Below are 23,258 nucleotides of genomic sequence, written 5' to 3'. Positions count from 1 at the left end.
TTGGCCAATACTGCATTTTAAAGGAGTTCTTCTCTCCAGTGAATTTATGTACATCTTTTATCTTTTGGCCAATTCTGCTTTTTAAAGAGTTTTTCTGTTCAGTGGATTTTTGTGCATCTTTTATCATTTGGACTATTCTTTTTTCTTCAGCATTTTTTTTTTCATTTGTGCCTCCTTCGCCAAGTTGTTGATTCTTTTTTTATGTTTTTCTTGCATCCCTCTCATCCTCCATTTTCCTCTACCTCTTATTTGATTTTTAAAATTATTTTTGAACTCTTCCAGGATTTTGGGGGGTTCTGAGACTAATCAACATTTTCCTTTGAGGCTTAGGAAATGCAATTTTGACTTTGTTGTCTTCTTCTGAGTTTGTGCTTTGATCTCCTGTCACAGTATTAACTTGCTATAGTCAGGTTCTTCTTTTGGTTGTTTGCTCACTTTTTTTAGTCTGTTTCTTGACTTTATGTTAAAGTTGGGGTTTTGGGGTGAAGAGAGCACTGTCCCAAGTTTCAGATTTTTTTGTGCTGCTGTTTTTAGATCTAGTTCTGTGGAAGTGTAAGTTTTCAGTTCTTCCAAGGTGGTATGATCTAAGGATAACCGTGTTTACTCTTCTCCTGGCCTGTGCTCTGGTCTTTCAGCATGCAGAAGCACTATTTTCCACCATCAAACTGTGATCAGGGTCCCCACTTCCCTTTGGCTGGATGTTCTAGTGTGCTAGTGCTCTTCCTTGCACTGGGACTGCAACAGAGTCCTGCACCCAATGCCAGCAAAGGGTCCTTTGCAAACTCATTCTGACCATTGTCCAACCCACTTATCATCTGTGAGCTGAAAGCTCCAGTACTTATTGATTCAGTCACCCTCAAGGCCTGCTACTGACTTGCTGTGTGTGACCTGTACTGGACTGTGCTCCACTCTCACCTCAGTGAGACAGACATTTCCTGCCATCCTTCTAAGTTATCTTGTGGTGTAAAATTTTTTTACTTTGTTTTTTTTTTGTTGTTGTTGTTGTCATTTGTTTTGTTTTTGATACTGCTCCTCCAGAATTCATTCTGAGGCATTGTTTTAGAGTTGTTTGGAGAGGAATTTAGAGAGTTCTGCTTTTACTGCACATTAGTTATAATTTTCAAGAGGTAGTTTTAAAAAGCAACAGTTAAGCAACCAGCTGTGATGGTACAAAAATGAAACTCCAGGTAACATTTTCATAATGTGTTAGTTCTTTCCTTCTGTACTTTTCTAAAATAATATATTAGAATTGATAATAACCTATTACCTTATTTTTAATCATCCATCTCACAAATTTATAGTCATAAGGTTCATCTCCCTTCACTTCAGAGACATCTATATCTAAAATGAGAAGAGTTTATTAGTATATCTAATGAAAATTATTCCTTATCATTTGATTATTATTAATAATCATTTTCTTTTTTTCTCCATGTATTGGAAGGTAGTTTGAGATTCTCTCAGTGGAAACCAAGAACTGGAGATTAGAACCCACTACTATGGGAATCACTAGGAAACCATATTGTTATTGTTGTTGTTTGTCCTTTGTTCTCAAAGAGGACCATGACAAATTGGATTTAAGTGAGGGAAGGCTATACAAAGTCACCGGCCTCACTCTCTCCTCCAGAGCCATCTGGGTCCAGTGGCAATATATATTATCAGGACAATTGGAGATGGTGCTGGATGCTTTTTAAGGCAATTGGGGTTAAGTGATTTGCCCAGGGTCACATAGCTAGTAAGTGTCTGAGGTCAGATTTGAACTCAGGTCCTCTCAAACTTTAGGGCTAATGATCTATCAAATGTGCCACCTAGCTGCCCCAGGAAACCTTATATAGGAAGAGGAATCAAAACATTTGATGGACCCTCAGAGGTTATCTAGTCTATTCCTTATCTGGAATTTATACTTTTTAAAGGTGAATCCCTTTATTGATGCTCTAATATTGTACCCATTAGCACAACTGGTTGACCTACTGTTAAAGTATAGTTACTAATCAGTGATTTCTATCAACTAATCAAATGGATTGTGTTTATAGACCAATTGCAGTTGCTGGATGAGGATCTTTAACATTCTGGTGGAAGCTCTGGGGAGGAATAGGTATGGGTTGCCTATCCCAAGAATGAACCTCAGGATGTAAGACTCATTGGTCACTGCAAAGGAAATCCCTCTTTGTAAGGGAAAAGGCCAGATCTTCACCTCTGCAGCCTCACACTGTCTTGACTCTCTCTCATCCTAATATTCCCAGACATCTCAGCCTCGAGGCCTTTTTCATAGTTTAAGGCTTGACCCAGATGTTTCCCTGGTGTTCAGTCTGAGTCAGACATTTGGTAGCTTGTTCTTGTCACCTTCAGTTTTTGTAAATTCGAATACTCAGATGTCTTTGAGTGCCTTACAATCATTAGTTTACTTTTATCAATAATATAGAATGATTGATTTTTCCACATTCATTAAAAGTACTTTTTAGGTAGAGAAGAGTTAAAGCATCTACTTTATACTTGTCCCTGGGTTTCATTGAGGACTATATATTTACGTATGACATTTAAAATTTAAATATGACCCTAGAAAAAATTAAATTATTTCAAGCTTATTACCTATTTGTAAATCATATGGACAATTTAGAAATGATACATAACTTACACAAACCAAATTGTTAGATATTTGTCATTGGTCATTTGTCATTTGTCACTACTTCAGTCAGCCAGTTAGCCAACACACAATTATTAGGCACCTACTGTGTACCAGGTACTGTGCTAAATGCTGTGGATACAAAGGGAGGTAATGCTCCCAACTCTTAAGAAGCTCACAGACTTACAGGGGAGACAAGTATTACAAACAAGTTATATAGGATAAATCAGAGAGAAGAGGGATTTAAAGAGGGATCATGAAGGGGTTCATATAGGAGGAGGGATTTTAGTTGGGGCTTGAAGGAAGCCAAGAAAGCCAGGAGGTAAAGAAGAGACAACATTCCAGGCATGGGGGCAGAAAGCCAGTGAAAATGGATTAGTGTCTTGTGTGCAGAACAGCAAGGAGACTGGTGTCACTGGGTCATGTGCTTTATGAAGATTGCTGTAACAGCTGAGTGGAGGAGGATGGACTACGGTTGGGAAAGGGTTGTGTCACGGGGATCAACTAGCAGTATATATGGAGGGTCCAGGAGAAAGTCTTGTGGGACTCCTCTGAGTGTAACCTGGATGAAGACCCAACAAGAGAGACTGAGGAGCTGTCAGGAGAGATTAGGGAAACCTAAAAAGGGAATCAAGAAGAAGAGAGTAATCAACAGTACCAAAGGTTAGAAAGAGAAGAACGAGAGTGGAGAAAAGGCTATTGGATTTGGCAATTTAGAGATCATTAGTAACTTTGACAAGAGCCGTTTTAATGGAATGATGAGGTCAGAAGCCAGACTGGAGAGTTAAGGAGAGAGGAAGAGGAAAAGAAGGGGAGGTGCCTATTACAGATGACCTTCTATTTGGCAGATTTCTCACTTCTCTGCAGGAAATCTGTTCTGTTTTAAAGCTTTTATTATGTTCTGAACATTAGCACATTCACTTCAAGCCATCTCTCTGCATTTTTGCTTCTCCTAACCTTGATAAGAGTAAGGTGGGCTATGTCAAGAGGACAAACTGAATTCAATGGGAAAATCTAGCCCACCTAGTTCACTGCAGCTCATCTTCATTTAGAAGCCACATGGCTCAGAATTGTACACATTTTATTTTTTCTCCCTTAGTGGCAAGAGCAATACACATTTGGATGGTTACAATCTGCTCTTATGACCAGTTAGCTCTTCTCATGGCATGGACTCCCAGACTCAGTTTACTTTTAGAGCACTGGTTCAGAACTTCAGCTCAAAATGTTTTAGTTTTTTCCTCTTTTCTATAAAAAGACTTTTTTTATGACACGTCAGTTCATCCAGATTTGCTAGAACCACTTGTAGTAAAGATGACCATAAGACAGAATTGGTATTTTGTCCGTTTTCTGAGGAAAAACAAATCTTTCCCAATCTCATAGGTAAATTGTTCTTTTCCCTGGTTAGAATGCAGATAATAAAAACATCATTCCATATTTATGTTTACATGCACCCCAAATGTACAAAACCTTTACTAACTTAGCACTGAAACATCAGCAATGATGAAGTATCCCCCTTCAGGGACTATGGGTTTCAGTCCAATGCTTTGGAGTAACTGGGTCATCCGATCCCGTTTTGGTTCCAGTTCCCGAGGCAGAGAATAAAAGTAGCATTCTGGATCATCCATACGGTTAATGTCAACCCACAAAGCTCGAGCCAAAGCCTCCTGCATTTTAAAGGGTCAAAAACATGGAGGAAATATATGATTTTCCCCATTACTTATTGTAATATAAATTTAATAAGAGTCAGTATCATTTCTGATAAACAGGGCAACAATTACTTAACTAAACAGATAGGAGAGTTTCCCTCCTGGTATTAGCTGAGATTAACATATCTGCAGACTTTGGCTCCTACAAATTTTTTTTTTTTGCCTTGTTATGAGTTCATCGGTGTCTTACTTTGCCTACTATGGATGTCATGCATGTGAAGCTATCCTATTCTTAATCATGATATCATACATTAAAAACTTATTGCATAAAAATTTCCCTCTGGAATGAAAATGATGCCAAATTATTTTCTAATAAGATTCGTTACCCAGTGACTCTGACTAATGGACTGGGATGACAAGGACAGGAGTTGTTTTGCTTTTGCCTTTTTAACCCTAGCACCTGGTATGGGCCTTGGCCCACGGAAGGTGCTTGATGCATGTGTGTTTAATTGAAAGGACCAGAGAAATAATGACGGAGGGTGGTGGCTTCCAGCTTGTGGGCCCAAGGCCCTGGTAGTAGGGCTGTGGTACATGTGAACAGGGCGTATGAATCCACATACCCCGCCCCCCCCAGGACTGTCATTTGAATGTTTAGCTCCAAGAAAATAAACTGTGAACAATGCTCATTTTTATTTGTTTAGCGGATGCAGATGCTGTTGTAATGAACAACCTAAATATGTTTCCAAGCGCTATGAAATTCACAGGAATCTTTTGTCATTAACTTTTATTAGTCAATGGATGCCAGCAGAACAATTACTGTTGGGGGGGACTTCACAAAGTGGACCTTATACCTGAAAAGGTTGGGAACCACTGACTTTAGGCACACACCAGCACACACGGTCTATACCAGTGTGGAAGATGCCCCTCGGCCCTTCTTCCAAGTTCATGGGAAGAACTTTCTGTGAGCACATTCAGGAAGGATGGACGTTGGGATTGTGTAACAGGAGGGTGGCAGCTGTTACCAATAAGACACACAGACGTCAGACTCTTTCTCCCTCTGCAGCTGCCTATAGCCAGCCTACAAAAATCCAAGCCAGCCCAGGCTCCTAGGCTGGTATTTCTTAAAATGGTTCTCATACTACAGAAATAACTGTGTGGTTAAGGAGAGAACTCTAAGCTGTCAGGTCAGACCCTGAAAGAACCGTATCATCTCTGAAGAGAATTTTGTAGGACCCTAAATAAGCATCTAAAAGGATCATTGAGTGAGGCATCCTGTGTCTGGAGAACTGACAGCTGTGGCTAGTCTGACCATTCAGAGAGAGAGAGAGAGAGAGAGAGAGAGAGAGAGAGAGAGAGAGAGAGAGAGAGAGAGAGAGAGAGAGAGAGAGAGCGAGAGAGCGCAAGAGAGAGAGAGCGCAAGAGAGAGAGAGCGCGAGCCAGGAAGAACCTATTGAGCCCCTAGGAGAACAGACACATTTCAAATCCATGCAGCAGTGAGTGGGAAGGACTGGTCAGACAGAGGTTATGGTCCCTCTCAAGGGGTAGAGCAGTACCAGTTGCCATGTCCTGCCCTTGTGATGTGGTACCCTTCACCTAGCACAGTGAGTCTGGAATAAGGACTTACAGGAATGGACTCTAAGACAAGACAAGTAAAGAACAACCAGCGACCACAGTTTCCCAATATATGCCTGGGAGGGGGTCACTAGGTCTGGAGTTTCCAATGTAGAGGCCTTAGTCTCCTGTTCTAGTGTCAGAGGAAACAAGTGAGCAAACAAGTGAGTAAAAGGCCTGCCAGTGGTAGCCAAATCAGGGCTGAGGCATGGGGGATCCCTCAGTTCTCTTCCCAGCTCAGTTGATGCACTACCTCCCACAGGGAGCCTTCTCTCTTATCGTTCTTAAATTATGATATATTTGCTTACTGGTATACATATCTTATCCTCCCAGGAGACTATAAGTTCCTTGAGAGCCAGGAGTGTCTTTCATTTTGATTTTGCACCTCAAGCCTTTAGCAGAATACACAGTACACTGTGAGTGTTTAATAAATGCTTGTTGAATTGGATAAAACCATTAATGCTATTCTTGTGAGATCTGTAGGTTATGTGGAGATGTGGGTCAGACAATAGTAAAATAAGTAGGTCTGGACATGGCTCAGCAGAGAATATTTGTCTAGTTGCAGCTATATGCTGGCATTTTGATGGGCTCTGGCTCTGAGAAGTATATGCTCTATTCGGGGAACCAACATGTGCACAGATATGTTAACTTAAAAACTGATGTACACATGCAAAGAAGAACACAACTGTATGTTTCATGGATAAACATACATGATACCTTTTGTAAAGACATGCTTTTTCTTTCTGAAATTGACCTGTGATTTTACTGGTAGAGGGAGCTTGTGATGAGGGGACTCTCCACCAATGCTGACTGGCACTCGCCTTTCAGCCGACAGACTTAGAGAGTTGCCCCAGGGCACATGATCAGTGTGTGGTCCAGTGAGGACTTGAACCTCTAAGTAATAACACTTCTTGTACAGAATGTCAAAAAACATGCACAAAGTAAATACCATGTTTAAGGGGATTCTAACAACTGGGAAGAACAGGGATCAAATCAGCAAGATTTATTAAGTGCTCACTGTGTGCCAGGTGCTAAGCTAAACCCTGGGGATACAAATGATATACTGTGATAAACATTTATTAAGCACCTACTGTATGTTCCAGGCAGTGTGTTAAGTACTGGGGATACAACTAAGAAAAAGAGACAGCCTTGCCCTCCGGGAGCTCCCACTCATGCCGGAAGACAATGCACAAGAGGAAGCTGAAGAGGGAGGTGCTTGGTGTGGGAGGAGGATGGTAATGTTGGAGTAGAGACCAGCAGAGCAGCTGGCGGCAAGTGAAGAGAAGGGTTTGGGGCCCTCTGTGAAGAAGAGTCATGGGAGGAGCTCTGTGCTCTGCTCTCCGGCGAGCAAGATGGGCAGGATCAAGGGAGGGCCCTGATGAGGTGTCAGCATAAAAGCTGAAGCCTGGCAATGCTTATCCTGGGAGAGCATCATGATGATGATGATGGATAAAAAGAAAAAAGTGAGAACACTTATAGCACCCAACATCCCCATGGGGGACACAGATGGGCCTCATGTAGAAAAGGGCAGTTGAGCAGAGCCTTGAATGGACCAAGGCAGGTGAGGAGGAAGAGCATTGCAGGCAGGGAGGACACTTGTACAAAGGCACAGAGGTGGGCCATGGGCACTGATATGAGGAACAGCCAATAAGACAGTTTGCCTGCAATGTGATGTGAATTCTGGATAGATAGGCTGGAGTCAGATTATAAAAGACCTGGAATGCCAAATGGAAGAGTTTGTATTTTATCCTGAAGTGACAGAGAGATGTGGAGATTCTCGGACAAAGAGCATGACACTGCCAGACCTATGTTCAAGGAATGTCTGCGTGGGGAGTGGAGAGGGTGGAGAAGGGAGACAGCAAGATCAATTAGGAGTCTCCGACTGTAATCTAGGCAAGAGGCTAGGAGGGTGAGGGGAATAGAAGGAAGGGGAAAGATGGCAGAAAGGTAGAACTCGCAACAGATTAGCACCTGCTCTAAGATTCAGGCTTAGAGACTTGACTGGGGCACTGAGAGGGTTAGCAGCTTGCCCAGAGTCACACAGCCAATGTGTATCACAACAGAGATTTGAACCCAAGTTTTCCTGACTCTGAGGTCAGTTCTTTATATGTAATGCCAAGCTGCCTCTAGGGTGACATCTGTAAAGAGGAAACTTTAGATGTGATATCAGGAAAAACTTCTATCAATCAGAGCTTTCTCAAAGTGGAATGAGCTGACGGGGGAAGTATTGGCTCTCCCATAATAGGACACTCTGAAGTGGAGGTAATGGCCACTTGTTAGGAAGTTACCAAGATGGTGAGGAGATTTTTTTTGTTCATATTGTAGGTTGAATTACATAGGTTCCTGAGTGATTTGGGCTTTTATTCTACATGCTTTGGTTGTATTTATTGAGTATTACTAGTTTTAAAATAAAAATTATTCTTTTTAAAAATATGATTAGATTACCACTTAACATCTTCTAAGCCCTGTATTTGTATAAGCAGCCTAAAATTGCTTTACTTTTTAAAAGTTGACCATACAACACGGTTCCCTTATATTCATATTGTGGGAACTCATTGAAAATGACATCTTTCCCATCCTGAGCTTTTGAGTCTAAACACAGAACTTTCATTTTCTTAGTTTCTATCTGGCCTGCTATAATTATTTGAAATATTGATTCTGTCATCTCATAGAAGACCTTCCTTACCTAATTTCCTATGTTCTTTGAATTTGAGAAGCATGCCATCCATGACCTCATGGTCAAATGAGATTATATAAAAGTATTGGTAAATCTTAAAAGTGCTACAAAATGGCAAGTATTATTGTTGTTGCTGCTCTTATTAATGGTTTCATCCAAGTTATCTATAAAAAAGACGTTGAAAAGGAATCCAATGTAAGTGTAATGAACAGGCCTTAGAAAAATATTTTAAACTTTTGCTTAAAATCAGCATTTTAAAATAGAAAAATTTCCACTGAGGAATTTTTAGTGGTGTTTTTTTTCTTCTTAGGAAAAAATTCATTTTTCAGTGAAAATATAATTCACATAAAATAGCTAACAATCAAAAGCTAATACTTTGGATATACAAACAATTTTAAGGAAAGTATTTTTTGTATATAAATATCAAGGATTTACTATGAAAACATTGTTATAGCAATTGACAATGTTCCCTACATTCTCCAAATATATTATAAGTAAGTTAGGCATAAGGTGGGGCAAAGTGTTACTTCTGGGCATAGAGATAAGAATACAACTATTTAAAACGTGCATCACATCAAGTGCCACCTTCAAACAAAAACTATCATAAATTCCCAGGTACTGCATGCACTTACCTGTAAAGGAGTTGCGCAAGTATAAATGACATTTTGTTGTACAGTTTGCATTTGTCTTATGAGAGTGTTAGGACCAACAGACCAACCAAGCTAAGAAAGGAACAAGAGCAGATATAAATAATCTAACTGTTAGTAACACATTCAAGAGAGTAGAAAATTTTAAAGTTCTATGGAGTTTAAAAATTTACAGACACATAGTAAAGGTACAAACACTGGAGCTGGGACTCATTTTACCACTGTCTTTTTAAATAAAAGACTATCATTAGCTTCACTGACCTTAGGTCTTTACAAACTCTGGGCCAAGATGGCCCAGGAGGATGAAGACCCAGCTCCTATAGTCCTGCTCCTGCAAAACCTTTAAGATCCACTAGACCGATAGAAACTACAGTGAAGTGAGCTTTTACACCTCAGTACTACACTGTGGACAACAGAGAAAGAGGCCGCACCAGCAAAGCTAGTGTCAGCATGGTAGCCTTAAAGGGCAACCAAAGACAGGCCAGGAACACATGTAGCCAACAACGCTTTGTCTCGGGAGGCAGCAAGAGGGCAGAAGGACAGGAACCTTTGAGAAAGCCCCAGGGTGGGGACCTTGGAAGCCTCAGGAACTATATCAGCAGGCAGTCAGGCCAGAATATCAAAGGCCCAGGGGCAGCAGATATGGAAAAGGGCATTGCACCCAGCCAGAAGCAAGAGGTGCCATCTGTAGATACCAGATTAAGAAACACCAATACAGAGATAGACTGTCTGTTATTCAAAGACAGCAGCCCTAAGCCATGGGAGGTTCATCACTAATAGAGCATCATTGGCAATTAGGCTATGAATTCTTTGAAACAAATAAAAATGCAAAACGGGCCCCCAGCTTTGTGGTGAGCGCCTTTCTGCTCCCATTGTGATAGGGGCTTGAGTAGTGGAAAAGGAGCAAAGGGAACCATGAATGTCAGCTGTTCAGCCATATATGAACATTAATTTCATGGCTGGTGACCTAAGAGTAAGGTCCTTGTCCAATTTAATAAGGTAGAAATGAACCATGTTGACACCGATGCTATTCCTCTCAATGGAAGTGGCAGCTAAAGGAAAGGCTGGCACTTGTTTCTTCTTGGAGAGGCAAATAAAGAAGTTTGCAGAACAGGCTTCAACCTGTGCCCAAAGTCAACAAGAAACATCATAGGACATTTGGTTATCTCTCCTTTTAGAGTTTATAGTAGGTATGAAAAGAGAAATGTGAAGATAATTACAGATTAGGTATCAAAATATATTTCAAAGACTGAGAAGTAGAGAAATTCTATGAAGAACTAGATAAGAACCTCTTAATTGGCTCAATCTATATATTAATATTTGGTGACATCCAAGCAAAGGTAGCCATATGATGAAGATGAGAAAACAGCATATACAAATGCAACAGCTCTAATATGAGCTCTTCAGATAAACTGTTAATGTCAAAAATGGGAAAGGGATAAAGGAAAAGACATATTTAATTATAGTTTTCTATAAAAGTGTAACAGGGGTAGATAGGTAGCACAGTGCATAGAGTACTTGGTCTGGATTCAGGAAGACATCTTCCTGAGTCCAAATCTGGCCTCAGACTCTTACTAGCTCTGTGATCGTGGGCAACTCACTTAACCCTGTTTGTCTCAGTTTTCTCATCTGTAAAATGAGCTGGAGAAAGAAATGTCAAAACATTCCAGCCAAGAAAACTCCAAGTGGGGTCATAAAGAGTCAGACATAACTGAAAATACAGTATAGAAGTATAATGTACATAAAGAAGTATAATGTTTATAAAGTTGCAATGAAAGAGGACAAAAGAGCCCAGAAATTGCTTCAAGTATTTGAATTTGTATTTCAGATTGCTATCAGATGTTGATATGAATGTATGGATCACCTGGATTTGATAGAGGTGCCTTATTATCCCAAAGTATTTTTTATGAAACCTTGGGTTAATAGGAACAAAATGTCCTTCAACTGAACTCCAAAATGAATCCAGTTAGCTAGCTGATAAAAGTCCCTATCTGATGACTTCTTTCCTCAGGATACTAAGTCCCTATCTTATGGGGACATCTGGGCATCCTCATCCTTTCCAAACCCTTCTTTGGAATCCTGTAATCTTATCATGATGCTTCTGTATTTCCTCCATACTTGTTATAACTGAAATTGTTAAGACTGCTTTTGCTTCTGGGTTGAACTTATCATACTATTGAAACTGATAACACTCTAACCAGTGGACCAAAAAACCTTATATACCCTCAGAAAAGAGGGAGTCTCTGAGCTTCTTTGGAAAGGAGTCTCCAACATAATAATGTTATATTTCTTCTTGGGACAAAATAAATTGGTATTATGGTGTTTTTTTCTGCCTCTGATCTATCTAGTTTATCCTGCAGGAGACATTACGTTCTTTGATCTGGTTTTGTTCTGTAGGAGACATGTCTCTGATCTGTTTTTTATTTTTCGTAGGAGACATTATAAAATTAATTTCTCTGATCTGTTTATTATATTTTTGTAGGAGACAGGCAGATTAAACTATGTTTAAATTTCAACACAAGTATTTTATCTTTTGTTTTTGTTTTTTTTTTTTGCCAAGCATACTGCTGTGGTAGCCAAGTCAGCAATAGTTCAATTAAAAGCTCCTTTGTAAAGATTTATGGAGGCTCATCATGGAAATGATAAGTAGTATTGTTTCATAAACAAAGAAACTTGGAAGAAAAATCGTGCCTGAAGAAAGGTTATAACATTTCAGTCTCAATGAAGGCAGCTCTTCACAAGAATATTTACAGATGAAACTGGAAGATGAACAATAATTGCAATAAAAGCCGGTATTTTTAGGGGCAACTAGGTGGCGCAGTGGATAGAGCACTGGCCCTGGAGTCAGGAGTACCTGAGTTCAAATCTGGCCTCAGACACTTAACACTTACTAGCTGTGTGACCTTGGGCAAGTCACTTAACCCCAATTGCCTCACTTAAAAAAAAAAAGCTGGTATTTTTAAGTGCTCTAAGGTTTGCAAAGTGTTTTATACCCACTATCTCCTTTGATCCTCATAAGAACCTTGTGAAGAGGTGATTACAGTTACTATTCTATTTTTAAGATAAAGAAAATGAGGCTTAGAAAAGTTTCCTGACTTCCTGTTGCAGACTGCTCAGAATTAACACTTTCTCTGGTTCCATGGAGGGAGGTGTATCAAAAGACCAGGCACCTGGTTGGTTGTTGTTGTTTTCCATGCTCGAGGAGGACCAAAATGATATCACTATTTTGAGGTCAAGATACAGTCTGTCCAACTGTGGCTGATCAGACGAGTATGAATCCGGAAGGCTCTGCCACGGGTCAGGCACAGATAGTCCTTATGAACATTGGAGTGGCAACATCTCTAAATTTGTGCATCTCGTATTTCTTTCGAGCTACGGCAATTCTGCTTCCCTCATAGAGCACAGCACCTTCTTTGATGTGGGCATACCATGCTGGACCATCCTACACCAGTGAGTCTCATGTCTCACAAGTAATTCCAAAGTTCTTCAGAAAGACCTTGAGAATGTTCTTGCCTCACTTCTTCTGACCTCTATGTGAGCACTTGCCTTGTGTGAATTCTCTTATGTCTTAAAAGACTAAGTTTGGCATTTAAGCCATGTGGCCAGCCCATCTGAGTTAAGCTCTGTGTAGTAGAGTCTGAATGTTTGGCAGTTCAGGTCAAGAAAGGACCTTGCCGGATGATCTTTGGAATCTTCCCAAGAATTCAAATGGAAATGATTCAGTTCCTTGGAATGCACAAGCATACAATGGGTCAACACAACAGCTCTGTAGACCTTCAGTTTGGTTCGGCAGCCTAATACCTCTTCTCTCCCACATTTTTCTTCAGTCATCCAAATGCTGAGCTAGCTCTGGCAATGCATGCATCAACCTCATCATCTATGTGTCCATCCTGGAAAATCTACTGCCAAGGTAAGTGAACTGATACACAGCATTAAAATTTTCTCCATTTTCTGTAACTAATGGCAGATGTATGGATGGTATGGTGCTGGCTGGCGGAGAATCTTTGTTTTCTTGGTGTTAATTATCAAGCTAAAATTAGCATAAGCAGCAGAGAATTGATCCATACTCTGTTGCATCTCAGCCACAGAGGCTACACTAAGTGCATAATTATCTGCAAACAAAAAGTCTTGCACCAAGTCTTCCTCCACTTTTGTCTTGGCTTGTAGCCTTGTCAAGTTAAATAATTTACCTTCAGTGCAGTAGCTGACCTTGATGCTGTTTTAGCCTTTGTTGAAGGTGTCTAACAACTTCACTGAAAAAATCATGCTAAAAAGCACAGGAGCAAGCACACAACCCTTCTTTCTTCCATTGGTGACTGGAAAGCACGAGAGCAAAATCCGTTATCCAGAACCTATGAAAGCGTGCTGTCATGAAACTGATGTACAATACTGACAAACTTCTCTGGGCAACTAAATTTTACATGATTTTCCACAAGCCCTTACAACTGACAGTATCAAAGGCCTTAGTCAGATCAATGAACTTTGTGTACAGACCTCTGTTCTGCTCCTGACATTTCTCCTGTACTTGTTGGGCAGCAAACACCATATCAACCATTCCTCAGCTCTTTCTGAAGCCACACTGGCTGTCAGGTAGATGACCATCTTCCCGGTGAAGGATCAGCCTATTAAGGAGGACTTTGGCAAGAATCTTGCTGGCAATGACTAAGAGAGAAACATCCTGTGCTTGTCACAGGACAACCCATTTTCTTTTCCTTTAGATAGATGAACGTGGGGGATTCTTGAACTCCTGGGTGATAACCTTCTCTTGCCATATAACCGGGAAGATTTCAGTCAGCTTTTGTATGAACAGCGGACCCCTAGCTTTCTAAATCTCAGTTAGAATACAATCAGACCCAGGCACTTCACCACACAAGAGGAGCCCAATGATACTCGAAACCTCTTCTTCAGTTGGAAATTCAGCTAGAGAGAGATTGATTTCAACTTGAAGCATATGGCCAATGGCTTTAGCATTTATTGATGATGGTCCATTGAGAACACTATGGGAGTGTCCAGCCCATTTCTCCAGGATCATTTCCTTATCATCGATGAATGTGGGCTTCATCAACATTGAGTAGTTGAGATGCACTATAAGTCTTCTGCCCATAAATAGCCTTCAGGGCATCATAAAAGTGCTTTGGATTGTTACTATCAGTGTAAAACTGCATGTCATCTGCCTTCTCACTGAGCCAAGAATCCTGTATCTCTCTAAGCTTCACTTGCACTCTGCTTTTGATGGACTTGAATGCTACCTTCTTAGAGATGCATGAACTATATTTCTGGTAAATGTTGTGAAACTCTCATTTTTTTGTTTAGCAGCTTCTGAATTTCCCCATCACTTTCGTCAAACCAATCTTGATATTTGTGAGTGTTTGGGCACAGATGAGTAAATACCACGCTGTCCACCAAATCCTGAAAGCTTCCCGCTCCTTTTCTGCTCCATTGTTGCCAACCGTGCTGACTGTGTTGGCTCAGCTTTCCCTCCAAATTAGCAACAAATCGGTCATGGTGGAGAAGTGCTCTAATCTCTTGACTTTAAGCCCTTTGGCAGTCATCTTGCCTTGGTTGAATGTGGATGTACAGCTTGAAAAGGAAATGTTGATGATCGGTCCAGCGTTCTGTACCACACATAGCCTTCATCACTCCTGCCTCCTGTCTGCCTCTTCTCCTTATGGTGACATAGTTTATTAAATGCCAATGTTTGCTGTGATGACGTGTCTGTGAGGTTTTATTGTGTTTAAGTGAACAGAAGATAGTGTTGGTCATGAGAAGATCATGATACACACGTGTCTTCAGCAGTAAGTGACAGTTGCTCTTTCTGTTTCTGATTCCATTCTTCCCAATGACTCCCTGTGCCTACTCTGGTGTTAAAAACTTGTCCTCTTTTGGCCCACTGATAATGAGGGTCTCCATATCTTCACAAGACTTCATTGATCTCATCAAGGTTATCATCGTGGGAGCATATGCTCTGATGATGGTGGCATGGTGTTTTCTGGCAAGTGGCAATTGCATTGTCATGAGCCTATTGTTCACATACAAGCTTGTTGATTAGATTAGTTTTTTGTGGTTTTGTTTTTTGTTTTTGCAGGGCAGTGAGGGTTAAGTGACTTGCCCAAGGTCACGCAGCTACTAAGTGTCAATTGTCTGAGGCAGGATTTGAACTCAGGTCCTCCTGAATCCAGGGCCAGTGCTTTATCCACTGTACCACCTAGCTTCCCCTGATTGGATTAGTTTTGATTGCAAAACCCAAGCCAGCTTCACCATGTTGTGGCCAGTCCAGAAAACATGTATCCAGCTCTGACATCAGTAAGCTTTCATTTGCCAGCCCTGTTTTGCTCAGGGCTACTATATGGATGTGGTACCTGTTGAGTTCTCTTACAACAAGAGCTATTTTTCTTTCAGGTCTCCTGGATTTCATGTTGTCCATAAATGTGTGTACATTCCATCTACCAATGGTGAGTGGAATCATCTTTGCAAAAGTTTTCATGCATTTTTGTTTGTGTTTTGACTACAGGTTGAAACCACCTGCCATAGTCAATGGGCCAGGATGAGGTTAGATTAAATAGAAAATTCTAGGGCACCTTTTCTAGTCCCTTCTTCATATTAGGAGGTGAGCAGTGTGGTCCTTAAAAAAGGCTGCTCAGACACACTGGGGAGGAGGGGGCTGAATCCCATGGCTGCTTCAGTCCAGTGCAAAGATGACCCTATGGCCCGAGATATCTGTGTGCAGGGTGGTTATTGAAACTCCCAGTGTATCCACACCTGTTGCTTCTTCACTTGTCTGTTGCCATAGGACTTTGAGGTAGGTAAAAACGGTAAAATGGTATTGGTGATGTCTTTTGACTCACATTAATTGAATTTAAGTGAGGCAGAGTTGTGCAAAATCATAGGTCTCACTCTCTCTCCCAGAGTCATTGGAGTCCAGTGGCAAGACAGAAGTCAAGACAACAGGTGATGACTAAGGATATAGCGGATGACTCTGGCATCTTTAGTGTCTAACCAAGCTCTGAAAACTCCACAATGCCTATTTTCACAGCCTTCATGGCTTGCTGGAACAACCAGTTCTCATCTGCCCATTCCACCGGGGGAAGTCTTCACATGTTTGGGTTAGACATCCCTCTAACTCACTTATGGGTTTGCAGTCTGTTGATTAACCTCAACCCAGTTTAGCCTGTTTGCCAAAACAGTTTATTGAAGTGCAGCCACTGCATATGCTACAGCCACAGTTGAGAGCTGGATGGCAGATGATGGAAAGCAGTCCTCACATCAGAAGTACTAGTTTTCCCTGAACACCCATATACCCCAATAGGCACAAGAAGGTGGTGCCACTAAGACTAAGATTTAAGTGAAGCAGTTGTGCAGTCATCAGTCTTTGTATTATAATAATCAGCATTTTTTCCTTTTAGACTTATGAAATCTTCATGATATACTTTCTACTATTTATTTTATTTTTTAAAAAAACTTGCCCAATTCTTCTAATTTTTTTTTGTGTGGGGCAATGAGGGTTAAGTGACTTGCCCAGGGTCACACAACTAGTAAGTGTCAAGTGTCTGAGTCTGGATTTGAACTCAGGTCCTCTTAGCTGTCCCCGATTCTTCTTATTTTCTAAAGATATTGTGAAAATTGATAACAGGGTTACATTATTGAATTTTAGAATTGGAAAGTAATTAAGGGATTCAACCTCCTTATTTTCAAGATGGAGAAACAGAAGCCTAGAAAGGTTGCCACACAGTTAGCAAATTAATGGCAGAATAAAGATCAACATATCTGAGTATTAGGAGAAAAGAACTATATATTCTGTAAATTAAAGAATGTCTTTGGGGTAGCTAGGTGGCACAGTAGATAGAGAACCGGCCTTAGATTTAGGACCACCTGAGTTCAAATCCTGCCTCAGACACTTGACACTTACTAGCTATGTGACCTTGGGCAAATCACACTTAACCCTTATTGCCCCCCACAAAAAAAATTTTTGAAAATAATGTCTTCAAATTAAACACAGAAACTTAAAACCACAGAAAATGAAAACTCATGTCTATTTCATCTTCAAAGTTCTTTAATTCATCTTACCTTCCAGCCAGTCACACTGAATGTCTTTCCAGCACTTCCTACAGTTATTGTTCTTTCCCACATACCCGGTAAAGTTGCTGTACAGTGGGGGGGGGGGGGGAAGGGGGAAATCAAGTTGTTAATCTGTATGTAATAGAGAATATAAATTCATTCTTTATATTCTGTTCTGATACTAAATCATGTCATTCAAACTAAAAGTCATTTTGGATTACATAACTGTGGCCAAAATATTGACTAAAATATCTTTAAGATACCAAAATTCTATACCAAGAGAACATACTTTTCATGGACTTTGGTGCATTTTTTCCCAGTTAAGTGAAGCTATACAAAGAGTTTTGAAAGGCCATCATGTTGAAGTAGCATTGGACTTTATGAAATTACATAACCTCAGAAGTTGAAAGGGGACTTAGAGGCTATCAGGTGCTACCAATATCTGAATTCTCTCTGTGACAAGTTGTTGTCTAGCCTTTGACTGAAGACTTCTGGAAAGGGGGAACTACTACCTGCCAAGGCAGCTTGTTTCACTTTTGGATAGCTCTCATCACCGGAGAGTTCTTTCTCACATCTAAACCCAATTTGCCTTTTTACAATCGCCCCTCACTTTTAGTTCTGATCTTTGGACCAAGAAGAACAAGTTTAAAGTCTCTTCCTTATGTCAACCAATAAAAAGACTTGAAGACACTTATCATCTTCCCCTTACCCCCACCCCAAGTCCTCTCTTTTTTAGGTTAAACATCTCCAATTCCTTCATATTATTTTCATATGGTATGATCTCAAGGTCTTTCACCACCATGGTGACCCTCCCATGAATACTCTCAAACTTTCATTTCCTTTTCAGCATGTGGTGCCCATGGTCTGATTAGGGATGAGTACAATGGAATTAGTACCTCTGTTTGTGAACACTATGCCTCTTAATGCAGGTTCAGTTCACATCAGTATTTTTGGCTGCCATAGCTTACTTTACTGATTACTCTTGAAGGATAGGTTGGATACATATTAGAGATAGAAGGGTAAGATATTTCTAGATTTGTTTAGTAGGTAGCAAGTAGCCTGAAAGATAGGTTAAGGAGAGATGATTGACTTTTTTTTAAATGTGAGGCTGTGAAGGAATATGAACTTTGAACTTTTGTAATTGGTGGCCATATAAAGTTTTTCGATGAATTACATTTCTGCAGTGAGAACTGTGTAAATTAATGGCCAACAAAATTTGCATTAATGTAAATCATGACTGTATATAAGAATAGAATGAGTAAGCCTAGATATTCAATGTTTACCATTCTGTTAGCCATTTTCATTAGTTCCCTTTCTTCTTTCTTCCATGTGATACCTGCCATGTGACTGACTTTGCTTATAATTTGTTCAGTGTAACATCTGAGGACAGAACCAAATGCGATGGTAGATGTTGCAAGAAGGCCAATTTTAATATTAGGATAAGGAACAATTTCCTCACAATTAGAAAGACCCCCAAATGGACTGTGCTCTGCCTGTACATAATGAGTTCCTATTGCTTGGTAATGGTCTTGAGCAGAAGCAGGCCGACTTCTTTCCAGGTAGGTTGTAAAGCAGACTCTTGTAACAGGTATGGGCTGGACTGAGTGGTGCCCTAAGTTCTGTGATACCACAACACAGGGAGAGGGGGAATATTAGTTATTTCCTTATGTTATACTTCCTACTAGTTTATAAGTTCTGTGAGTAAAGATGCTATGCCTTTTTTAATCTTTGAAGATTGTCTCCAGTACCTTGCCCAAAAAAAGGAGCTGAGCAAATGTCTGTTGAAATTTAAGGACCTGCATTATGATTTGGCAATGGATGTGTGGTGTAAATAAAAATTTCAAAACATTTTTAGTCTCCCAGTTAGCCGCCAAAGGAGTACTATGGCACAGAATCTATTTCTCTATGTGATCACACAAAGAAAGCTTAAATTAAATAGGGGAAATATTATACAACATCCTTTAAAAGGAAGAATATGTAACAGCAAAAACAGGAAAAGTGTCAGAAAATTCAGGACTAGGGTTTTCCAAACATCTGGTGTATAGTATTGGGCAACAATGACGTAAAATCTTACATCATTTCAAAATAAGAGAAACGTATTAACATTAACAAAACTAACCATCGATTACTGTCTAAAAAATATCAGCCACAGTATTGACAAAAGAGATGAACAGTGTGTCTACATGAAGCAAACCTAACAGTTGAAAATTATCTATTTTATCACTTTGGACCTCTCTAGTGCATTTACATATTATAGGTAATTACATACTATTGGATTGTAAATTATAAAAGAGCAGAAAATATGCCTTATCTAAATGTTGTGTCACTCTTGGTGAAAATACCATCTAACATGGTACTCGGCACAAAATAAGGACTTAAATGTTTGTTGAACAAAACTAAATTATTTATAAAAAGCAAGCATTATTAATTAAAAGGTCAAATTTAAGTATAGCATTTAGAAAGAAATTAAGTAATCTGTGATGCCTAATGATTATAGTCATACTAAATTCATTATAATTAAATGCCATTTTCCCCAAGTCAACTGATCACTAGGGGGCTTCACAAAGAACTTTATATCAATAATCACAAATAATGAGGGAAGAGGTATATTTTTCCTTTTAGTGAAATGTTAAAATTTAACAACTTTTAAAGGCTGGAAACTTACTCTATGAATCAATAATGGGATCACCAAAGAGTAAATAGCACTATTCTTTTAGAAGCAGAGCCCTACGCATATTTCCATCCTCTCAACCTAAGAGATGGAGGGAGAAGTTGTAAGTGAGGATGCATTAGCTGAGGAGGAGATAAAGTATAGGAAGTTTCCATAAATAAATATTTATGGAAAATAGTAAATTCCTATGCTTATTTCTAAAAAAAATAAAAAACACAACAGAGCTTGAAACATTTTGGATTTGACAAATTCTTCCCAATAAATACTCAAACAAAACTCCCTACAAAGTAAATCTCCCCAAAAGTAATTAATAAAATCTCTAAGTGTGATTTCATGTCACTTTCTCTGTGTGTGTAATTGATCAATTACTCTAACTGTCCTTTATCTCTTCAAGTATGATCCCAGCACTGACCGCTGTATTTTCCTGGAGTTTCATTGTCTCAGTTTTGTGGGTTTTAGGATTAGAGAAAACGCTCAAACAAGGTTACAGATAATAACAAATCACTGGTGTTGCTGGGATTCTACAAGAATCATCAGTTTCAATCTGTGTTCATGTTCTTTAAATCAGCCAAGGCAGCTCTGTTATTCATAGGTAGGTTATACTTTTATAAGCCAGATAAGAGTTAGAGACATGATAGAGAGCCCAACTCTAGGGAAAACTGCCTATGTGACAACATAAAAATGATAGTAATTTCTTGATGTATGGTTGGAAACCCTTATTATATTATGTTAAAGAACCACCACTACACTCTACAAATTGATGTAATAGCCATTGTGCATCTTTCCTGAAACAAATGTCACTGCCTTTGATGGAATAGGTAAAGTTTAATGTGAGAGAATGGCCCTCTCTAAATAGTGAAATAGTGGGCTTGTTTTTTCCCTTGTTTTATTTTTATGGACTGTGATAAAAACTAAAAAGCTGAGTTTAAAAAGATGTCTTGCTTCTCTTTGGCAAAGCTATTTTATTAGTTACATTTTTACTCTGAAGGGTTTATAGTTTGTAGGTTTAAACAATAAATTTCACAGTCATTTAAAATGACCTGTTGGAAGAACATCCCTAAATGAAGTTAACTCAAACTCTGGAGCTTTGAGCAGAGCCATTATCATGTAGATATATTTTATGTTGGGCATAAAATGCTTTTGGTTCATTAGCTACTCTTTTTCCCTCTTTAATCGAAAATCTTAAAATGAAAGTGATTTCAAATTACTACATTTCTCTAACTTGCTACTGGAAAAGATTCAAGCCTGCCTATACCTTAAGCAGTTGCTTATGATAAAATCCCCATGTCACTTTACAAACTACTCATTCAGGAAAGTACTTCCTTTAGTAAATACAGGTCAAAAAGTCATTCAACTTGCAGAAAATATGTTCAATCTCAAAGTGTTAGAGCTCTAATGGGGGCTTCTCTGTGCTGGCAGGTCAGCTCTTGTAGTCCTGGGTCTCCCAAGGTCAGAAGACCTCATGGAGGTCAGAAGAATTTTGCACTGCAGCCCACATGGTTTAGATTTTTTGGGGGGGCAGGGCAATGGGGGTTAGGTGACTTGTCCAGGATCACACAGCTAGTAAGTGTCAAGTGTCTGAGACTGGATTTGAACTCAGGTACTCCTGAATCCAGGGCCAGTGCTTTATCCACCTAGTGCCACCTAGCTGCCCCCTAGATTATAGTTTATCTAAAACCCAGAATGAAAGTCTTCTAAAATCCTAAGATGCACAAAAATGTTATTTGGCCCATTAGTTTGAAGTAGGGGCCTGTGTAACATCTTTGCTGAGTCAGTTTGAACCACTCAGCTTTTACTCTTACTCTTCTCTGTCATGTCTGTGCTGACAGTACCAGTTGTCTACCTTCAAGCTGGTAGACAGCAATGGCATGTCCCTTCTCCCCAGAGACCCTCATTACCCTCCTTCAAAGCCAAAGTCAAGGTCTCAGAAATAGGAACCATATTTCTATATTTCTGAGACCTTGACTTTGGCTTTGAAGGAGGGTAATATGCATGTGCATAGCAGCATGTTTGATGGTCAGAGCATAAGGATAAGAATGAGGAGACCTAAATTTCAAGCCATGCTTTGTAACCTTGGACAAGTTGGTGCATTAGTCACTCAAATCCTATGCCACATCTACTTCGTATATTGGATGCTAAGATAAGATTAGGTAAGAAATATTAGCTTGTATTATAGTATAAACCACTTTTTCTTTCTAGGCTTAGTGGCTACTCTTCTCTTTCATGTATTCAATGTTTCAGTTAAACTGGACTTCTCATTGCTTTCTGTTCTTTCACCTCTGGGTCATTTCTCAGACAAATCCCTTAACCTAGAGAGGGTCCTTTTCCAATAGCTGTCAAAATATCTATTCTTGAAAGCTCAACTCAAATATCACATCATTAATGATGTCTCTGCTGACTCCCCCCAACCAATAACATCTGTTCCTTCTCCTCCTTTGGACCTCTAGGACACCGACATCTTTTAGAGTACATCTAATCCATCTCATTGGATAGGCAGGTGCATCCTTGTTGTCCCTTGCCGGTAAGGACTATCTCACTCATCTTGGAAGCACCTACCACTGTGGAAAGACCACAAGAAGTATTCTTCTCTGCAAACCCTGCCTAGTGGCCTTTCTGGCATTGTGAGAATTGGTTTGATTTGCTCAGTGGAGACAGTACAGCCCTGGGCAGAGTAGCAGCAAATTTTATACTGAGGAACCATGGAACAGCTTATAGTATATTGACAAGCTGATAAAAAATAGTGAATACAACTGGATTTCTGTGGCCTAAGGGCCAACTTCCTATTCGATTACTTTGAGACCAGGTATCCTGGCAAAACAGGCTTGGGTTTTGGCCTTGGTTTGTTCATTTCTAGGGGCAGGGAATGGACTCCCAGACACAGAAGCTCAAGGCATAGGGAGGGACTTTTGAGCCTAGGACTGATGTTACAACTTGTCCAGAAAGGAACTCCTGAGAAACCAGAATCCTAGGAAGCTAGTCTTGGGGTAGGAGCTGAGCTGAGATGTGAGCCCAGAGACTGACACAGCAGTGTGGTGGGATCATGCTTTGGGGAAGAGTAAAGGGGGCATGGGTAGAGGAGTGATTATATCTTTGTTTTGGCTAAACTTTGATAGGGGTTGTCCCTGATTCCTGGAATTCTCTTGCTCCTCATGTCTGCCTCCTGGCTTCCTTCTACAAGGCTTTCCCAGTCCCCTGAATGGGAGTGCCTCTCCTCTGCTGATGATCTTCAAATTATCCTGTAACTCTTGTTTGTTCATAGTTGTTTGTAGCCTGTCTCCTTCATCACACAGAAGACTGTCTTATGCTTGTCTTTGTATCCCCAGTGTACAGT

At 39.9% G+C, this 23,258-nt stretch overlaps 1 protein-coding gene across 1 annotated transcript in view; it reads right to left on the bottom strand.

Moving 5' to 3' along the window:
• The window catches only part of KYAT3 (kynurenine aminotransferase 3), a 55,261-nt gene that overhangs the window by 3,880 nt on the left and 28,123 nt on the right, over positions 1–23,258 (bottom strand). Inside the window, exons 9-12 of the mRNA XM_044005098.1 lie at positions 17,266–17,342; positions 9,187–9,276; positions 4,098–4,284; positions 1,268–1,341 (exon numbers count right to left, since the gene is read on the bottom strand). Of these exons, the coding sequence (XP_043861033.1) occupies positions 1,268–1,341; positions 4,098–4,284; positions 9,187–9,276; positions 17,266–17,342 (428 nt within the window). The remainder of the gene's footprint in view (positions 1–1,267; positions 1,342–4,097; positions 4,285–9,186; positions 9,277–17,265; positions 17,343–23,258) is intronic.

This window comes from Dromiciops gliroides, chromosome 4 (genome assembly GCF_019393635.1).
Source record: "Dromiciops gliroides isolate mDroGli1 chromosome 4, mDroGli1.pri, whole genome shotgun sequence".
Classification (NCBI taxonomy): domain Eukaryota; kingdom Metazoa; phylum Chordata; class Mammalia; order Microbiotheria; family Microbiotheriidae; genus Dromiciops; species Dromiciops gliroides.
This window is presented reverse-complemented; position numbering and strand designations above follow the sequence as displayed.